The sequence below is a fragment of the Asparagus officinalis genome, chromosome 3 (assembly GCF_001876935.1).
Source record: "Asparagus officinalis chromosome 3, Aspof.V1, whole genome shotgun sequence".
Lineage (NCBI taxonomy): Eukaryota > Viridiplantae > Streptophyta > Magnoliopsida > Asparagales > Asparagaceae > Asparagus > Asparagus officinalis.
Window position 1 is genome coordinate 110,118,642 of NC_033796.1, and position 19,542 is coordinate 110,138,183.

Consider the following 19,542-nt stretch of genomic DNA (forward strand, 5'->3'; position numbering starts at 1 on the left):
AAAAGAGAGAGATAATCGGTTACCACGATCCGCGTAATCATCATCCGTTGGTCGCATGGTAGTGAGCAATCGATTGGATGAGATTAGTCACATTCAAGCTCTCGCACTCCTGCCCCTAAAGATTCGATGCGTAAAGGCGTTCTATTTGTAGATCTGCTACTTAAGTCTTGTCTAGACTTTAACCAATCATCCTCTGTTGTCGCGTAAATTGCTAGAAGGCCATCCGCTTCTAAATCCACAATTCCGCCTGTCGTACATCAGTGCATCTGGATCTGATTTTTCTAACTGTAGAGGCGGGAATTCTTCTCGAAATACAGAATTCTTAAGATGAATCGTGGTGCCTTTGAAGAAGGGGTTGACATTGGAGGCCTTGAGCACGGAGGATTTGGAGAAGTATGGTGATACTGGTGGCACCGTACGTTAGGATGTGCTCATTGGACTCCCCTGTTGATTCAGAGATAGAAGCAACACGTCCAGGCCCTTTACAAATGCATAGGTTGACAATGTTAATTCGAGAATAATAAATTAGTAAGCTAATATAAATCAAATTTCAAATATAGAAATTCATCAAGTATGTAGTATTACTTTTTTGTTTGGAGACTTTTTATCCGTACCGTTCACAACCCTCTCCCACGCCGAAGGTAAACGGAGAACTAGTAGAAGCGTTTTTTACTCCTGGTTTTCTTTTTAGCGAGTAGGAGGTGCAGTAATATCGGGACTCTTTCGAAACAACCCCTCTCACCTGGATTTGGTGGAGTGGGGATCCATGCGCGGCATCATTTAGGAATATTGAAACTGAATATCTAACTTTTTCCAATTATCATGTATTTGATCCAACGGAATGCTATACCCTTTATGATGTAGTACTGAGCTTCATGTGCCAGGTAGCATGAGTTCTCCTTAGGTACACCAGCAACGTTGTTGGATCCTGACCATTTCTTGGTAAACATTGCATTTCTTTCTATAGGCCGAATGCTTTAAAATAAGTTTGATTCTGTTCAGATTAACAAACACGTATCTCCAAGGTGTCTGTGTTGGATTTATAGTAGCGTTAACTCTGCGCTACCTTCTTCTAATCTCACAGATTTTGGCCTTCCATCCACCTTGTGAAGTTTCTCTCAGTACGCCGATCGATGGGTACCGACCACTCATCTAAATGCGTTATGACGGCGATGATGTTCTGCCTTAGACCCTGCATTACCCATTGAACTTTGAATATTCAATTATTTTGACTATGTCCTCTGTTTATATAACCTTTAACAAAGATGTCTCAACATAGTTGGGACTTCGTGGGATTATATGTTTCTTGACCGTTCATATTATTTTTTGTCATAAACTCACAAGGCTCCTATTGTTTGTAGGCTTCCGAAGTGAATATATATGGTCGATGTAAGCTGACAGGATTTTTTGGAATGGCGGATAATCCATGTGTCAATGCAGTAGTTCACAGATGCTCCCAATTCGAGTAATGTGGCTGCCAGACGTCCCCATTATCATCTAAAGGTCATCTATGGGTGGTGCACTTATGTCCAATTCAGACGATATTTAATATCCTTTGCCGCTCTTTTAAAACCAGGTTGGCTGTGCAGTGCTTGTTGAGCAGCATTGCTCGAATGTGACGGACGACACAAATGATGCTGGATTCCGGGAAAACTACTCGACATGCATCAAGGCGTAATCTCGTCGGTTACTACACAGACATTAGGTGTCACTTGGCTAACGAAAGTACGGATAATACTGTAAAGCACAACCTGCAAAAATAATTGATAACTTAATAATTTTAAATTTAAATAACGTGGACAAATAACTTGTACTAAAATATTGTCAATTGTAATTTATAAAACAAATTAACATTAATAACAATATTAATGAATACTAACAATAAGCAATGTTAATAAGCATTAATAATACTATAATAAGTCCTAATTAATAACAATAATATTTTGATAACAGTAACAATCCTAATAATACTAATAATAAGTTCTAATTAAACAATATAACAATAAAAAAATAACCATATAATCAATGTTTATAAAATAATTAACTCCTTAATTAAACATACATTAATAATGTTCAATAAATAAAATTTAAAATAAATTAAACTCCTAATTAAACAATCTAATAATGTCATAAAATAATAACTCCTCTAATTAATTCTTAATGTTCGAAATATAACTCCCTATGCCGGGCGGCCGAACCTTGTTCTAACATTACCCTGCCTATAATCAATTTAACATTACATGAATTGACAAAATTGTAAATAATTACTATTAAACATATATGTTTATTATGTTAAACATATTAGCTCTCAATCAAAAATTCAAAATCTCATTGAATAGAAATTATACATTTTTAAATGACAAATAATTCGAAGACCCTGTAGTTTTCCTTGTCTCTCATTTGCATGAATGGGTAAGGCGGATCGGTGAACGTTTTTGTCCGTATGCTGTTGCTCCGACCACTTTCTAGTAGAGGCATGTCATACTCATTGGTGTTGTACGTAGATCAATCATCCATGATTCTTCCGGATATGCATTCACCATCAGCAAAAGAAGCGGTGGCAGAAAACATATCTCCAAGTTCGAATGATTCATCAGCAGTCCAACGTCCGTACATGTAGTTCAATTGCCTGAGTAAATGGATGAAATTATTATCGGGGTGCGACCTTTCTTTTCTGGAACAAACTGTTTGTTGAATTTGATGTAAAAAAGACAATGAAAGAAATTTCAACGTTGTGTTTCTCTCAAACTCAGTTACAATTTGGATTCCGTTATCAAAAGAGAGGAAAACGAATCTTGGTTTGCCCCTTTGTTTAAACACTGGGTTTCTCTTGTAGCGTGGGTGCCTCCTTCGATTGATCTTCGACCTGCTGACTCGTTGACGATCCGTACCGTCCTTCTTTACACTGGAACATTGAAGCGTTTGATGACTTCGGTTTAAGAACTCTTTGAGAGTGGTAGAAGAACGTCTGAACGAGCTTAAGAACTCCTGACAAGCGTTGTTGAAAACGCGACTATTTGGTTTGATGAGATTAAGTTGGGTCAACTTGAATGCACGAACTGCTTGAAATGAGTTTCAGAATATAAATGCAGAGCTGAGTTAAAACTCTATAAGAGAGTTGTTGGAAACCGAAAGATCGTTAATTGCCGAAGTGGATTCAGGTTGTTGATGAAGGGATCCCTCGGGATTCGAATTAACTGATCGTTGATCAGTTCTTTGATTCCAAAGAGATCTTTTCGTTCGTTAAATTGCTGAGAGATTTGATGACCTAGGCGGTTTTGATGGCCAGCTCACCTAAACTTATGCGGTTTTGAATATCAGAAAATAGAATCAACCGACGCAAGCCCTTATCTAGTTGGAGTATAGTTGGTTATTTTAGGGTGATGGGGGTGTACCAACCCCTATTTTGCCCTTTGCTGGGCGAGAATCCTCAGAACGTGGGATGAACGGCTTTGAGGCCGTTCGCTTGCGTTTGAACAAGTCAAAACGCGTCTCAGTTGGCGTTCTGGGCTTTAATCTGCGTCTAAGACTTGAGACGGCAGAGTTAATTCTCTGTTAGAGATTTGAGACCAGTGGCCGTTGGTGCGCGTTGAAATTTAACCTCTGCGTCAGAGTTTGGGACCGTAGTTGAACCTATTGAGAACGCGAACGTTATGTGTGCGTTTGGTGCTTGAACTCCTGCGTTGCAGAGTTACACATTCGCTGGAGAACGCACAAGTTGTGTGCGTTTCGAATTTGAGAAACGGCAGAATTAAACTTCTAACGTTTGATAGAGGTTGTTGACTTGTAACTCGTCTACCATGACATGCAAGGCCATTGTTTATTGGTCTTGCTGTTTAAATATGAGAGTCGTCAGATTGTAACTCTCACCAACGATCGTGAAGGCCCCTGAATAGGGTTTTCATCAGTGTCCGGAAGCGTCGTCAATTGTAACTCTTCTCGATCTTGTGTGAAAAGTCTCCTATTTGCCCCTTCCGACTGTCGACCCGAAAGAGCTATTTGATTGTAGCTTTCGTTGTGAGAGCTTGACGGGAATCAACATCCATAGTGTTTTGAAGACTGGATATTTGCCCACAGCTCTCTACCAAGCGCTCACCAACTAAGTCCAACTTTTTATTTCTGAAATCATTACACTGCTCATCCAGCATCTCTCAATAGTTGCTAATATATCTTAGTCATGCTGTTGTCGCAGGCCATCAAGATAATCATCTCCAGAGATGAGGCCGTGTTTATAGCGGTTGCAGAGTTGCGGATGCAGTGATTTAGAAAGTCGTCTGATTGTAACTTCCATTATCAGGGCTTGATAGGGATTAGCTATCCCATTGTGATTTTTAGACAGCCTACAGGCACGCACCTTACTGGCAGCATTGTAAACTTGTTTCTGACACGATTTGTTCTCCCGGATCAGCCCTTTTCATGGACACCAACATATTACTCGGCTTAAATTAAAATTCTCTTGCTCGCCTAATAACTTCAAGTTGAATATGGGATAGTTTACCTAAACGAGATCCACAGCATCGAGACAAGAATGGATGGTTTGTGTCTCCGCTCCCGGTTCAAAGTACCAGCGCGCCTCTCAGGGTAATCCATTCCGTCCAACAAAATGGACATTATTTTTTGTCGTTTTAGTGACCTAGTTCTCAGTAACCTTTTTGGTCTGTATCCGCCACCTTGGCTACATAAATATCGAACTTGGCGTCCGGTCGTCTTTTCCCTTCGAATCACGAATTGCCAAAGTAACGTTCCTCAAGCCAGCAACATATATTACATGAGCCATCCATGTCCTCTCTACTAGCAAAACCTCCTTCGCGGATTAACGCAAATCGGTTGAAATGTCTTCAAACTCTAAATATGAACTATGATCCTGGAATGGATCACTTTGTGTTTCGTCGATGACGAATTCAACTTCATCAAGATTTATGGAGTTGTATCTCCAGAATTCATATTGTTTGTGATGTAATGTGTAAGTGTTTTGAGTTGTGAGTGTTTGAGATTGTGATTGTGATTTGAAAACTTAAAGTTGGCCTTTTTTATATGTAAAAATCTAAGGGGTCAAAATCAATTTTGATTCTGAGTGGTGTAATTTTTTTGAAAAAAACGATCTTTATGTAATTTGTGTAAATTGTATTGGAAATGAAACTTGTTATAAAAATTCGAAATCGGAATTCGAAGCCATCGACACGCATAAACATTCGCAATCCGTTAGTGGCTACAATCGTTATTTTTCTTACACATTAAACTCAGCATCAACACACCATGTTCAAGATTACGTTGACAATCAACACTGAGAAATCCATGGGTAAAATTATGTTAATCTCTCAACAGATCGTAAACAATTTAATAATAGCTGCTTAGTTTGTTATTCTTTACTTAAATGCATAACAATGTTCAAATTACGTTGCAGCCGTCATGTTTCAAATCGTACAAACAATCTGCTTAATGGAATCTCACTTTCACAAGCCACCATCCCAAACGATACTCCCATGACAAATCCGGTTAGTGCTAAAAATCGAGTATATAATTACGTTGAAAATTGTTTATGGATCTCATTTACTGAAACATATCCCAAGAAACAAATCCGGTTAGTGCTAAATCGAGTATTAATTACGTTGCATTTAATAACACAACATATCCCAAGAAACAAATCCGGTTAGTGCTAAAATCGAGTATTAATTACGTTTGCATTTAATAACACAAAGGTATTTAATAACACAAAGGGCAACAAAAGGGTATTTTTGGCAATCCAACTCCCAAAATTACTGTTTGGGAGTGGATATAGCAAATGTGTTCTAATATGCAGTTTTCCCTTATATTTATTACATTTACTGTTTTACACTTGTTTTATGCATTGTTTGTACTGATTTAAAATTAATAATGACACACTTGCAAAATTTTCCCTCATTCATTTTTGGCTCTCTACATGAGAATTTATGCAGGACTCCCATCATTTAATGCAAATTCTATAAAAATTATGGATATATATGCTAGATAATCTGATCCATAAGTACATAGGAAAATGTTGGAAATCTCACTATTTCCTTGTATGAATCAGATTAGTCTCAATTGGCATGCAATCTATTTCCTTGTATGAATCAGAGTAGTCCCAACTGGCATGCGATCTATTTTGTCAGGACTTATGCTCCTCCATAACCATAAGCGGAGAGAGGAAAGAGGGAAAGGAAGGGAAGGGGGAGAGAGAGATCAGGGAAGGGGAGGGGGGAGGGAGAGAGGAGGAGCACGTGCTCCCCACCCCACCCCACCACACACCACACCCACACCCGGGGGTTTTCAAATTTAAAAGATCCCGAACATGCCCCCAAATGTCTCACTATAGACTAGTTTTTTATAGTAGTTGTATTGATACTAACAAAAAACATGGAATTTTGTCATCTCTATCCTCCCAAAACAAAAAAAAGTGAAGAATATTCTTTTTTTCACATACATAGAAGCTAACACTTAAAAAGCAGAGAAAATTAGAGTCCTCTTAATTAAGTTCATTGTTGAGAAAAATATGATATGATTTTCCTTTTCACTGCCCATTCTAAAATATGATATGATTTTCCTTTTTCACTCCCCATTCTATCTATGTTTCAAACTCAAGATCAAAGCTAACTCTCTATGATCACCCTTCAACTATATGCCAGCTTAAATTGTAGGCTGCACAAGAGAATCATACTAAAAACATATGCAATTTTGATTTAGCTTCATAAATTGACTAAAACTATAACCACGGTTCTATATGCTAAAGAGCTTAATCTCACTACATCAAGCCTAAAAGCATAAGTGACCTGTGACCATACTAAAAACATATGCAGTTTTATCTTTTAAGCCAAGAAATAAAAGTATCCTCGAGCTCTAAATTACAGTAAATATGGATTTGTTTCTTGCTCTCCCTACTGAAAATACCGCTTAAATTTTATATGTTATCCCTTACACATTTTCGCTTCCCATCTATTCCTCTATAATAATGGGAGGACCCAAGATTTACTATTCATACAACAGTAAATTACGATAGTATTATTACCGTAGCACAGACAGGAGGATCCAGGCTTCACTGTTCATGCTGCATGAATCACTGTAAGATTATTACTGTAGCACATGCGGGAACTGTAGCGTCTAAAAACGTTACTGCAACATTATTAGTGTAGCTCAAACGAGATACTGTAGAATTTAAAAAATATTACTATAGCACTCACGAAAACTGTATTGCGAAAATAAAAAAAAAATGGAGGCCCGCGATTTGCAAGGGGGGTGCACAGTAATTGAGATATTTTCAAAATGTCTAAATTTGGAGTCGGCCCGCATGCACTTATCCAAGTCCAATAGAGGCAACACAGCCAACTTATCAAGTCCAACAACAGAGACAAACTCGGTCAGAAACGGATAATTGACACGTGGCGGCCCCAAGCTCTCGAGTCGTGTTGATTTCGGATGAGTCGCACGGTTTCGGCTGCCGACACATAAAACCGTGGATTCGTGCGACCCAATTCGCCGCGGTACGCTGCCCCCGCTCTCTCTCTCTCTCTCCGACCTTTTTCTTTCTTCGCTCTCTCTCTCCTCGAAAATATAAACTCTCATCTCTCTCTCTCTCTCTCTCACTAAAAACAATCTCTCTCTCTCTCTTCTCTCATGGCCGCTCCAGATTCGCTTCGATCGTTCGCATGATCGACCTTGATCCGACGGCTCTCTGACGCGCGCCGGCATCGAGAGGAGCCGTCCCTCGCCGTCCGATCTCGATCTAGGGTTCGTCGGCGGGAACCGTGGCTGGGCTGCTTGCCGTCGACGTGGCTGTGGCTGATCGCCGACGGGGACGCCGACGACGGTCTGGATCAGCAAAGGAAAGAAGCCTAGATTTATTCTCGGAGGTCGGTTGCGTCCTGTTTCTACTCAATTTTTATTTTTCTTTTTTTTCTTTTTGGGGGGAATTATTGATGGAAAATCACGGGGAGCGAGAGCTTGTCATGCTAAATTCCTCGGCTTTATTCATTCATTTTCTTCATAGCCTCAAATTGCGGTGTAGGTTTCGTTATGCAATGATGTTTAGATAATAATATTCAATTGCACGCAAAAATCATACTTTATCATGTTTAGCTATTAATTATTTTGGACCAGTGTGATGTAAGTCATAAGATTGTTACTTACTAGACTTCATAATTCGCATATTGGCATGCCAGCGATTCTCTTCACCTTGTAAAATCAGTGCAAGAAAAATCAGAGACGGCTCCGTCCTTTGTAAATCTGAAAACGCCTTGTAAATCAGGTTGCTGTGTGTTAGCCATTTTCTATGTGGCTCGTGAAATGTGGGACTCGCATTGTGTACACCTATCATATGCATAGTTCACCCGTCAAAACGTGCTCGCCCGGTTTCAATATTGACGTTACTGAGAGTTGTTTGTCTCTGTTTGCTGTTGCAGAGTCATTTCGAAGGCGAGTGTTCTTTAACTATGAGAAAAGATTGAGGCTGCGAAGTCAGCCCGAGAAGGTATCCACTTCATTAGCATTTTTTACCTATCTTGTGAGTTTGAACGGAATGATGATATGAAACATTTTCTCTTTTATTATCAGGACTTTGTTAACATATATTAAATCCTTGCATATATTTGCTTTAATTTTTACGTAGCTACGCAAAATTGATATTACTTTTGCAGACATTCACTAGTAGGCATTGACACTGTACACTTTCTCAAATCCTCCTTTCCAGATTTTTGAGTACTTTTCATCTTTTCGTGGTCCTGAGGGAGAGGTATTCATGTCAGCAGCAGATTTGATGAGAGCAGTTGTTCCTGTATTTCCTCCATCAGAATCACATATCATTAGAGAAGGACATCTTAGAGGAGAGCGCTTTGTTGGTGAACTGCATTGTGATCCGTCACCGTTGTTTATGCTTTTTGATACTAACAGTGATGGACTGATATCCTTTCCGGAGTAAGCTAGATTTAATTTGCTTTGTTGATAAAGCTTAAAGTTAATGGCTAAACTTTCTCTAAGCTCTGAGTTTATGCTAATTTTACTTTTATTTTTTATCGTTGTAGGTATATCTTCTTTGTCACGTTGCTCAGCATTCCTGAATCAAGCTTCAGTGTGGCGTTTAAAATTTTTGATCTTGACAATAGTGGGTAGGTATCTTCTACACTCTGATGCTCACAGCTTCTTTTAGTTGAGCCGGATCTATTCATACTGAATGCAGTAAGTTTGTTTCTTATGAGTTCTTCAACATTACGATGACACCTTTCTCTGTTATCCTTCAGTGTCTTCTTCATACTTCTAACTAACAAAGCCAATATTTATAATGTGCATAAACTCAAACTGATCTGTAAACCTTGTTGATAAAAAAATTTGTAGGACATTGTCTTGGGAAGCTTTGCAGAATGGCATGCAATCAAAGTGCTAAAATAAGGACAACAGTAAATTATAGCTTGTTAGATATATCATATAACAAATTGTGTATCAATAACCGAATAATTTCTGCTAATTTGTATGAGATGACACTTGTTCTGCAGTTAAGAGCCAGTTTACTGAGCTCCCTTACATTATGCATTTCCAAAGACACATTTGTCGGAGGTATGCTCTTATAATATATTATCTCTTTCTTCCATTTTGAATGCTGCTTCCTGAAAAGACTTCTTATTTACGTATGCTGTACATATGCTATCGCTGAAGTTAGACAATTTGGCTGTGGATTTTGTACTTAATATTGTGTTCCTGTTGACAGTTCACATCCACCTAAGCAATTCTAGTTCAAGTCCAGATTAATTCTGATTTTGTAGAGTAGACATCAATCCATTTGATTGAATTAAGCAATTCTAGTTCAAGTCCAGATTAATTCTGATTTTGTAGAGTAGACATCAATCCATTTGATTGAATGCCGGACAATCTTTTCTTTTCTGAATTAATTCTGATTTTGTAGAGTAGACATCAATCCATTTGATTGAATGCCGGACAATCTTTTCTTTTCTGAATTTTAAATTTGGTTAGGTACTGATGCTGATTTGTCTGTAATTCTACAGAGAGATCGAGAAAGAGGAGTTTAAGAAAGTGATGACTTTGATGCGATCTTCTAACCGGCAGGGGGCTTGTCATAGCAATGGATTACGCATAGGCCTGAAAGTTCACAGCTCTGTTGAGAATGCGGGCCTAGTGGACTTCTTTTTTGGTGAGGATGGAAATGAAAGGCTCCAGCATGACAAGTTTGTCAAGTTTTTGAGGGATTTGCATGATGAGGTAGCTATCTTCTGTTTCTAAGGTTTGACTTTAAAAATTGTGATCATCTTCTTAATAAATTCCACGGCGTAAAAAGTTTTCAGGATATTTGTGGGAATGTTTCATCACTTGTTACAGATATTTTTCTGTTCTTTCTACTCTTCAGAAAATTTGCAGAATTCTGATACTGTTATTAAAAATTGTAAAAGTTTTTCTGGTAATAGGATGTTCTTCTTATGCTTTTCAGTTGTCCCTGCTGAAATAATCCTAATAGGGAGATTGCATTGAGTGTCAGATGTAATAGTTCTTTTTCAAGCAATAAGTGCCGATTATCATTTTATACGTTGCTTATTATTCTTTTGTAGATTCTGCGCTTGGAGTTTGACCATTACGACTATAAGCAAAGAAAATCAATTTCTTCAAAGGACTTTGCCCTGTCAATGGTTGCTTCTGCTGACATGAATCATATAAATAAGTTTCTCGATCGTGTAGACGAAGTGGATAGTGACTCTTATCTTAGAGATGTACGCATTACCTTTGAGGTAAGCCTCTATCTGTATCCCTTACGCTAGCAACCTCATAGCCAGTTCTTACTTATTATTCTGACTTGAATTGAAAACTTAGAAATTCAACTTCGTAGCCAGCTCTTACTTATGTTGACTTGAATTGTAAACTTAGGAATTCAAGGCTTTTGCGGACCTACGCAAGCAATTGCACCCATTGTCTCTGGCAATCTTCAGTTATGGGAAAGTAAATGGTTTATTGACAAAGGAAGACTTCAAAAGAGCCGCATCTCAGGTATAACAGATGCGTTTTCATTTTCTGGGTGCAATTTGTTCTAGCTTTTCAATTGTTTGAAAATGTGAGAGAAATCATTGCGAAGGTTTCTTCATGTGCAACTGAAGCCACTAAATGCACCAGTTCTACGAAGTGATAATATTATAGTTAATGAGTTAATAGGCCTATTATACATAAGAGGCTAAGAGAACTTGATTGGAAGCAAGGAAATAATACTAGTCAACCGAGGAGATAGCCCTTAATAGAACTGAATGAAATAATATGATTCGTGTAGGTGACCCAAAATTTTTGGGGATTAAAGCTTTGTCGTTATTGTTGATGATGATGAGGACAATGACGTTCTAAGTGAAATGATCCTTCTTTTCTTTGATAGGTCTGTGGTGTTCCTTTGACCGACAACGTGGTCGATGTAATTTTCCACGTCTTTGATACGAACCGTGATGGGAATTTGAGCTCGGAGGAGTTTCTGAGGGCTATGCAGAAAAGGGAAGATGATATCCGCCATCCCACGGTCCCAGGTTTACTCGGCCGCCTGGCTTGTTGTTTGAACCGTTCGGATTCTTGTTCTCCAACGCAAGCGGTCACAAACTAGAAATCAGCGGAAGCGACCTAAAACTTTGGCTCTGTCAAGTTTTCGGTCTCCAGAACACAAGGGTCCAGAAGTGGACTTGTGAGAAGTAGAATCTCTTGTATGACATTACGGAGGGATGTACAAAGGAGTTTGGTCTTCTCTAAAGAGGTACGTCGGGGTTTTCCATGATCTTCTAGCAGTAATCACCATTGCTAGTGCTTGATGGTTGACCTGTTTCCAATTGCTGCAGGGAATGATGAAAATGTTACCTGTTGTATAGCCAGCAAGAGCACGTCCTTTGGGGAAACTGCGAGTTTGTGTATGTTATTTTGCGTGTACATAATTTAAGGTAGTGAGCTACGTACGCGGGTTGCTTGTAAATAGTAGCTGTGAAGGCATTCATGTATTTGCGAGTAATAACGCCGGTCTCGGCTCCGACGATGGCCTCTCTTGTTGTACAATTCCAGAAACTTTTACTGGATGCGTGGCTGTTGATTTCTTCTGCGTTTCCTATCTATCCAAACTAAGCCTGTGATTTTGTGGCGCTGTACCGCTTTTCCTTTGTTCCCATTGCGACCACCGTATGCGTCGATAGCCGGTGGCCGGAGTTGTGTTTTTGGAACTCCCATAATTTTTTTGATCTTGGGGACTATAATCTCAAAAATACGAACGACACGAGGGCTAATAGCGGTAGTACGGAAACCTCTCATTGAGTTGTTTGGGGCCCACTATTAACTGAGGACGCAGCGCTCTCCCCCACATCCCCCACGTCATTTCCCCCAAATATGGCGAGGACGAAAACCAGGGCGCGTCCCCCGTCGCCCCCGTCGCCCAGACCGGCGGCCGACCAGGGAGGAGGGGGATGAGGAGCTCGTCCCCTCCTGACCTCGGCGATCTCCCTCTCCTCCGCTTCTCGACTCCAACCTCCTCCTTCCCCCGCCCAGTCCCTCTCCCTCTCCTCCCTCCTCGCTCCTCCGCCCTCTCCCTCTCCTCCTGATCCCCACCCCAGCGAGGCCCACCTGCCCCGATCCCCCGGGCGCCGCCGCCCTCCAACCCTTCCGTGGCTCCGCCGCTTCCTCTCCTCCTCCTCCTCCGCGCCCCTGCACCCCGCTGGCTCGAGACCTTCCGCATGTCCAAGCCTCCTTCTACCTCCTCCTCCGGACCCTCTCCCCCTCCCTCTCCTCCCTCCCTCCCCTACCCCCTCCCCGCCGACGTCAAGCTCTCCGCCGCCTCCTCCGCTCGCCACGCCGCCCCTTCCCCTTCGTCGCCCGCCGCCTCGGCCTCCCTCCCCCTCCCTCGCCGCCCGCGCCTTCTACGAGACCCTCCGCGCCGCCTCCGAGGCCCTCCCCCACTCCTCTTCGACCTCCCCCCCTCCGCCTCCCCCGCGTCGCCCAGGGCTTCGGCTGGATGTCCCTCCCGGCTGCCACGGCGCCCTCGCCTACTCCCGCTTCCCCGTCGCCGCGGCCCGCGCGGCCCCCGCTCCGTCCTCGCCAGTTCCTCGTCGACTCCGAGGGCAGGTTCCTCGACGTGTCGCCGGGTGGGACGGCTCCATGGCCCCCGCGACGTCCTCCGAGGACCAATGCTCCACGCGCGAGGCCCTCCGTCCTCGGCGGCGGGGGAAGAACCGACCAGCAGCAGCAGCAGCTCCCTCCCCCAAGGTACTTCATAGGCGGCCCCTCCGCCGCTGCTGCCGTGGCTGCTGACCCGTACGGGGGGCCGGGGGAGGCCGGGAGGGGCTCCAAGGAGGAGGGGTGTGTTCAACACGGTGCACGCGAGGGGGATGGAGATGGCGGCGAGGGCGCTGAAGAGGCTGAGGGGGAGGTGGAGCTGCTGAGGGCCGAGTGGAGGGAGAGTGCGTCGGGGCCGGCTGCCGTACGTCGTGGTGGGGGGCTGCTTGCTGCACAACTACCTCGCCAAGTGCAGCGAGCCGGTGCTGGAGGAGGAGAGGGGAGGGGATGGGGCCGGGGCGGAGCCGGGGGGTTCTTCGGGGCGTTCGAGGGGGGGGGACGAGGAGGCGAGAGGATCAGGGATGCTATCACGACGCACTTGGCCAAGGTGATCCGCGAGTGATGCGGCTTGTTGATGTCCGTCAAATTTTGTGGGTTATGTATAGTGAGGTTTAGGCGGTTATGGCCGTAGCTGTCGCGTGGAATCCGACCGGTGTCTTTTATCGAAGGACTGCTTGCTTGCTTCCCTTCCTTGGTTGTTCTTGCAACATTGATGTTATTCCACTGTAACATATTTGAAGTAGTTCAATGAGGGGGGATTTAAGTAATGAAGGGGAAAAACTTAATGAACCCCCCCCCCCCCCCCCCCCACCCCCCCCCCCCCCCCCCCCCCCCCCCCCCCCCCCCCCCCCCCCCCCCCCCCCCCCCCCCCCCCCCCCCCCAAAAAAAAAAAAAATTAAAATAAAAACCAATCAACTCTAAATTGGGGCCTAATGGACTAGGAGGTAGGAGAATGTAATTATTAACATAACCCTAGAATATTACACAAAGATAATTTCACCCCATATATATCAAGATGAGATTCAAATGGATAAAATAACATATAATGTATTCATATAAATTTACATATATTTTCTTACATTTCCTTTATTTTATTATACTTCGCAAACGGGATGAAATAAGTTCCTCTGATTCTCCTTACCAAGTTTTTAAATAAAATTTTCGCATTCTCTCATCTTCTATTAGCTTAATTTATTCTATGTTCCCTTAAATTTTCTCTCATTGTTGCAAATCCAAATAGAGTGATGCTACAGGCACACCTCCGGCCACACCACCAGCCACACCCGGAGGTGTGTATGTAGCATTTTTTATCCAAATAAAGCCCTTAAGGCTAACTCTGAGTTACTATGCTAATCAATAAATTAATATAGTGGATGACAGGGAGGATACGTACTTTACCGAAGAACTGCCTCAGTTTCAATCGCAGCCATCCAATCACATCCAACGGCAGAGATTTCAACTCCCACCACACTGAATCTGAATCTCCCTCCACGTCAAAACTCCCAATTTTATAATGAAATTCCCCCCAAAAAAAAAACCGCAAACCCCATGGATTCATCCTCGTCATCATCCCAGCTCAAGAACAACTCCAAAGTTCTTGCTTCCGTTGCGTCCCCTGACAAGGGCGAAGCCCTCGACGAAGCGCCGGCGTCGGAGGCGGAGCGATCGTCGGAGCTCAGCCGATCAAAGTGGGTTCTTTTTATTACTGGGTTTTCGGGGAATTCCTTGATTTTTTTAGCTTAATCGCGTTAGATGGTCATCGTCATTGGATGATTAGAACGACGTGAAGGTTTTCTCTGGCTAATATGGGGTATCAATTATATTGTTGGGAGTTGTTGGGAATTTTTATACCAAGGCCATTGCTTTATGTAAATTTACTATACATATTGTGTGTTGTAATCTATTGAAATTTAAGATTGCTAGTGATATGAAGAATTTCCGGCTGCGGGATGAGTTTTGTTCGTCGTGTTTAATTTGTTCTTTAATCATCAAGCATATGCATCTAATTTGTGTGTTACTCTGCTTGAGACATGCATCAAGCATATGCTTTCCTTAGGTTTATCAAATTGCTTAGGGAAAATGTTGCTCGTACGAAGATTATTTCTGCGACAGAATGAATGGAAGGTTTCAGTTAATAAAAGAAACATCTCATGTTAGATGCTATGCTCATCCTTTCATGGTAGGCTCCCACTAAAACCAACTGCTTACTTTTGTTACTCTTAACCAGGGCTGCTGCAGTTGCATTGACCGAGAGGCATACGGATTCTGGTTCACTTCCCGTAGAGGACTTTGATATGGAGCTTGAAGATCAAAGTGGTCAGAAACTACAGATTGGATCTGAAACTGATCATAGGTACTAGTCTCAACACTTGCGTAAGTTCTTGGTTCTCTCAGTTCATATCTAAGGAAGTATATTATAAGGAGGGTGCTTGTCACGATTTACAGGGGAGCAACGATGGGAGTAATGCCTCGTACAAAGGGGGGAAACCTAATTGATAAGGAGAACATTAAGGATGCTTTAGAGGTGCTTACTATGGCAGAGGTCAGTCACGAAGTTACTAATCGGGTTCCACACCATGAAATTGTTGAGCCGTGTAAAGGTATGGATTTTAAAACACAGGAGGAGGCTTATTCTTATTATAAAAAATATGCAAGGAGTTATGGGTTTGGTGTTTCAATCAAGGCATCTCGCCGTTCCAAGAAAACAAATGAGTTTATTGACGTTAAATATGCTTGTAAAAGGCACGGAGAGAAGCGAAAATTAGATGCTATTCATCCTCGTCCTTGCTTAAAAATAGGGTGCAGAGCGATGTTGCATGCGAAAAGAATAGAAGATGAAAAGTGGGTAGTCCACGAATTTATCAAGGATCATAATCATGAGTTTTCTCCGAAGTATGCTCATTATTTACCTTATCATAGTGGTATTACATCATCACAAAAGCATGACGTTAGCACATTACAAGCTGTAGGTGTGGGGGTGAGCAAAATCGATGCAGCAATGTCAAAACAACAGGCGGGATATGATAATATTGGTTGTTTAGAGAAGGACATTAGAAATCTTGTTGAGAAAGAGAAACGACTATCACTACAATCAGGAGATGCCAATGCGATTATGGATTTTATTATGCACATGAAAGAAAAAGATCCTGAGTTCTTTTTCGCTATAGATTGGGATGAGCAGCATCGTCTCAAAAATGTTTTTTGGGTTCATGGAAAAGGAAGGAGGAATTATCAAATTTTCAGTGATGTTGTTTCTTTTGATACAATATATATCACCAGTCGGTACCAAATGCCTCTTGCTCCTTTTATTGGAGTGAATAATCATTTTCAACCCATTATATTGGGGTGTGCTTTACTGGCAGACGAATCAACTGCGACATTTGTTTGGCTAATGAGGACTTGGTTAACTGCAATGGGGGGAAAAACTCCAAATGTAATCCTAACAGATCAAGACAAGGCAATGAAGTCTGCCATCAGGCTTGTATTTCCAAATGCGAAACATTGTTATTGTTTATGGCATATAATGAGAAAGCTTCCCGAAAAACTTCCTCACGTGATAAACAAACACGAGAAGTTTATGGAAACGTTCCAAAGATGTATTTATAGGTCTTGGACGAAGGAACAATTCGAAGAAAGGTGGTTCTCCATGGTGGAAGATTTTGAGTTGATTGAGGATCCATTGCTTCAATCATTGTTTGAAGAAAGGGAGTATTGGGTGCCTGCCCATATGAGAGATACTTTTTTTGCGGGTATGTCATTTAGCAGAAAAATCGACTATATCATTCTCTCTCTCTCTCTCTCTCTCTCTATATATATATATATATATATATATATATATATATATATATATATATATATATAGAGAGAGAGAGAGAGAGAGAGAGAATGATATAGTCGATTTTTCTGCTAAATGACATACCCGCAAAAAAAGTATCTCTCATATGGGCAGGCACCCAATACTCCCTTTCTTCAAACAATGATTGAAGCAATGGATCCTCAATCAACTCAAAATCTTCCACCATGGAGAACCACCTTTCTTCGAATTGTTCCTTCGTCCAAGACCTATAAATACATCTTTGGAACGTTTCCATAAACTTCTCGTGTTTGTTTATCACGTGAGGAAGTTTTTCGGGAAGCTTTCTCATTATATGCCATAAACAATAACAATGTTTCGCATTTGGAAATACAAGCCTGATGGCAGACTTCATTGCCTTGTCTTGATCTGTTAGGATTACATTTGGAGTTTTTCCCCCCATTGCAGTTAACCAAGTCCTCATTAGCCAAACAAATGTCGCAGTTGATTCGTCTGCCAGTAAAGCACACCCCAATATAATGGGTTGAAAATGATTATTCACTCCAATAAAAGGAGCAAGAGGCATTTGGTACCGACTGGTGATATATATTGTATCAAAAGAAACAACATCACTGAAAATTTGATAATTCCTCCTTCCTTTTCCATGAACCCAAAAAACATTTTTGAGACGATGCTGCTCATCCCAATCTATAGCGAAAAAGAACTCAGGATCTTTTTCTTTCATGTGCATAATAAAATCCATAATCGCATTGGCATCTCCTGATTGTAGTGATAGTCGTTTCTCTTTCTCAACAAGATTTCTAATGTCCTTCTCTAAACAACCAATATTATCATATCCCGCCTGTTGTTTTGACATTGCTGCATCGATTTTGCTCACCCCCACACCTACAGCTTGTAATGTGCTAACGTCATGCTTTTGTGATGATGTAATACCACTATGATAAGGTAAATAATGAGCATACTTCGGAGAAAACTCATGATTATGATCCTTGATAAATTCGTGGACTACCCACTTTTCATCTTCTATTCTTTTCGCATGCAACATCGCTCTGCACCCTATTTTTAAGCAAGGACGAGGATGAATAGCATCTAATTTTCGCTTCTCTCCGTGCCTTTTACAAGCATATTTAACGTCAATAAACTCATTTGTTTTCTTGGAACGGCGAGATGCCTTGATTGAAACACCAAACCCATAACTCCTTGCATATTTTTTATAATAAGAATAAGCCTCCTCCTGTGTTTTAAAATCCATACCTTTACACGGCTCAACAATTTCATGGTGTGGAACCCGATTAGTAACTTCGTGACTGACCTCTGCCATAGTAAGCACCTCTAAAGCATCCTTAATGTTCTCCTTATCAATTAGGTTTCCCCCCTTTGTACGAGGCATTACTCCCATCGTTGCTCCCCTGTAAATCGTGACAAGCACCCTCCTTATAATATACTTCCTTAGATATGAACTGAGAGAACCAAGAACTTACGCAAGTGTTGAGACTAGTACCTATGATCAGTTTCAGATCCAATCTGTAGTTTCTGACCACTTTGATCTTCAAGCTCCATATCAAAGTCCTCTACGGGAAGTGAACCAGAATCCGTATGCCTCTCGGTCAATGCAACTGCAGCAGCCCTGGTTAAGAGTAACAAAAGTAAGCAGTTGGTTTTAGTGGGAGCCTACCATGAAAGGATGAGCATAGCATCTAACATGAGATGTTTCTTTTATTAACTGAAACCTTCCATTCATTCTGTCGCAGAAATAATCTTCGTACGAGCAACATTTTCCCTAAGCAATTTGATAAACCTAAGGAAAGCATATGCTTGATGCATGTCTCAAGCAGAGTAACACACAAATTAGATGCATATGCTTGATGATTAAAGAACAAATTAAACACGACGAACAAAACTCATCCCGCAGCCGGAAATTCTTCATATCACTAGCAATCTTAAATTTCAATAGATTACAACACACAATATGTATAGTAAATTTACATAAAGCAATGGCCTTGGTATAAAAATTCCCAACAACTCCCAACAATATAATTGATACCCCATATTAGCCAGAGAAAACCTTCACGTCGTTCTAATCATCCAATGACGATGACCATCTAACGCGATTAAGCTAAAAAAATCAAGGAATTCCCCGAAAACCCAGTAATAAAAAGAACCCACTTTGATCGGCTGAGCTCCGACGATCGCTCCGCCTCCGACGCCGGCGCTTCGTCGAGGGCTTCGCCCTTGTCAGGGGACGCAACGGAAGCAAGAACTTTGGAGTTGTTCTTGAGCTGGGATGATGACGAGGATGAATCCATGGGGTTTGCGGTTTTTTTTTTGGGGGGAATTTCATTATAAAATTGGGAGTTTTGACGTGGAGGGAGATTCAGATTCAGTGTGGTGGGAGTTGAAATCTCTGCCGTTGGATGTGATTGGATGGCTGCGATTGAAACTGAGGCAGTTCTTCGGTAAAGTACGTATCCTCCCTGTCATCCACTATATTAATTTATTGATTAGCATAGTAACTCAGAGTTAGCCTTAAGGGCTTTATTTGGATAAAAAATGCTACATACACACCTCCGGCCACACCACCAGACACACCCCTCACCTGCTACAGTGCAGGGGGCCCCACTTGAAATTTTTTAAAAAAAATTCAAGTGGAC

At 41.6% G+C, this 19,542-nt stretch overlaps 3 protein-coding genes and 1 pseudogene across 3 annotated transcripts; 3 read left to right on the top strand and 1 right to left on the bottom strand.

Moving 5' to 3' along the window:
- On the top strand, window positions 7,799–12,068 carry LOC109835588 (calcium uptake protein, mitochondrial-like; the record flags this gene model as incomplete). The annotated part of the gene is made up of 9 exons (XM_020403560.1): window positions 7,799–7,865; window positions 8,415–8,482; window positions 8,702–8,925; window positions 9,033–9,116; window positions 10,008–10,221; window positions 10,566–10,742; window positions 10,879–10,998; window positions 11,372–11,737; window positions 11,820–12,068. Coding segments are annotated over 8 exons (1,173 nt in total), but the record flags the coding sequence as incomplete, so codon positions are not given.
- Window positions 12,699–13,774, top strand: LOC109835589 (annotated as a pseudogene).
- On the top strand, window positions 14,383–16,858 carry LOC109835590 (protein FAR-RED IMPAIRED RESPONSE 1-like; the record flags this gene model as incomplete). Its single annotated transcript, XM_020403561.1, has 3 exons — window positions 14,383–14,765; window positions 15,305–15,430; window positions 15,523–16,858. Coding segments are annotated over exons 1-3 (1,602 nt in total), but the record flags the coding sequence as incomplete, so codon positions are not given.
- LOC109835591 (protein FAR-RED IMPAIRED RESPONSE 1-like) lies at window positions 16,965–19,456 on the bottom strand (the record flags this gene model as incomplete). Its single annotated transcript, XM_020403562.1, has 3 exons — window positions 19,058–19,456; window positions 18,393–18,518; window positions 16,965–18,300 (listed from the first exon to the last, which is right to left on the bottom strand). Coding segments are annotated over exons 1-3 (1,602 nt in total), but the record flags the coding sequence as incomplete, so codon positions are not given.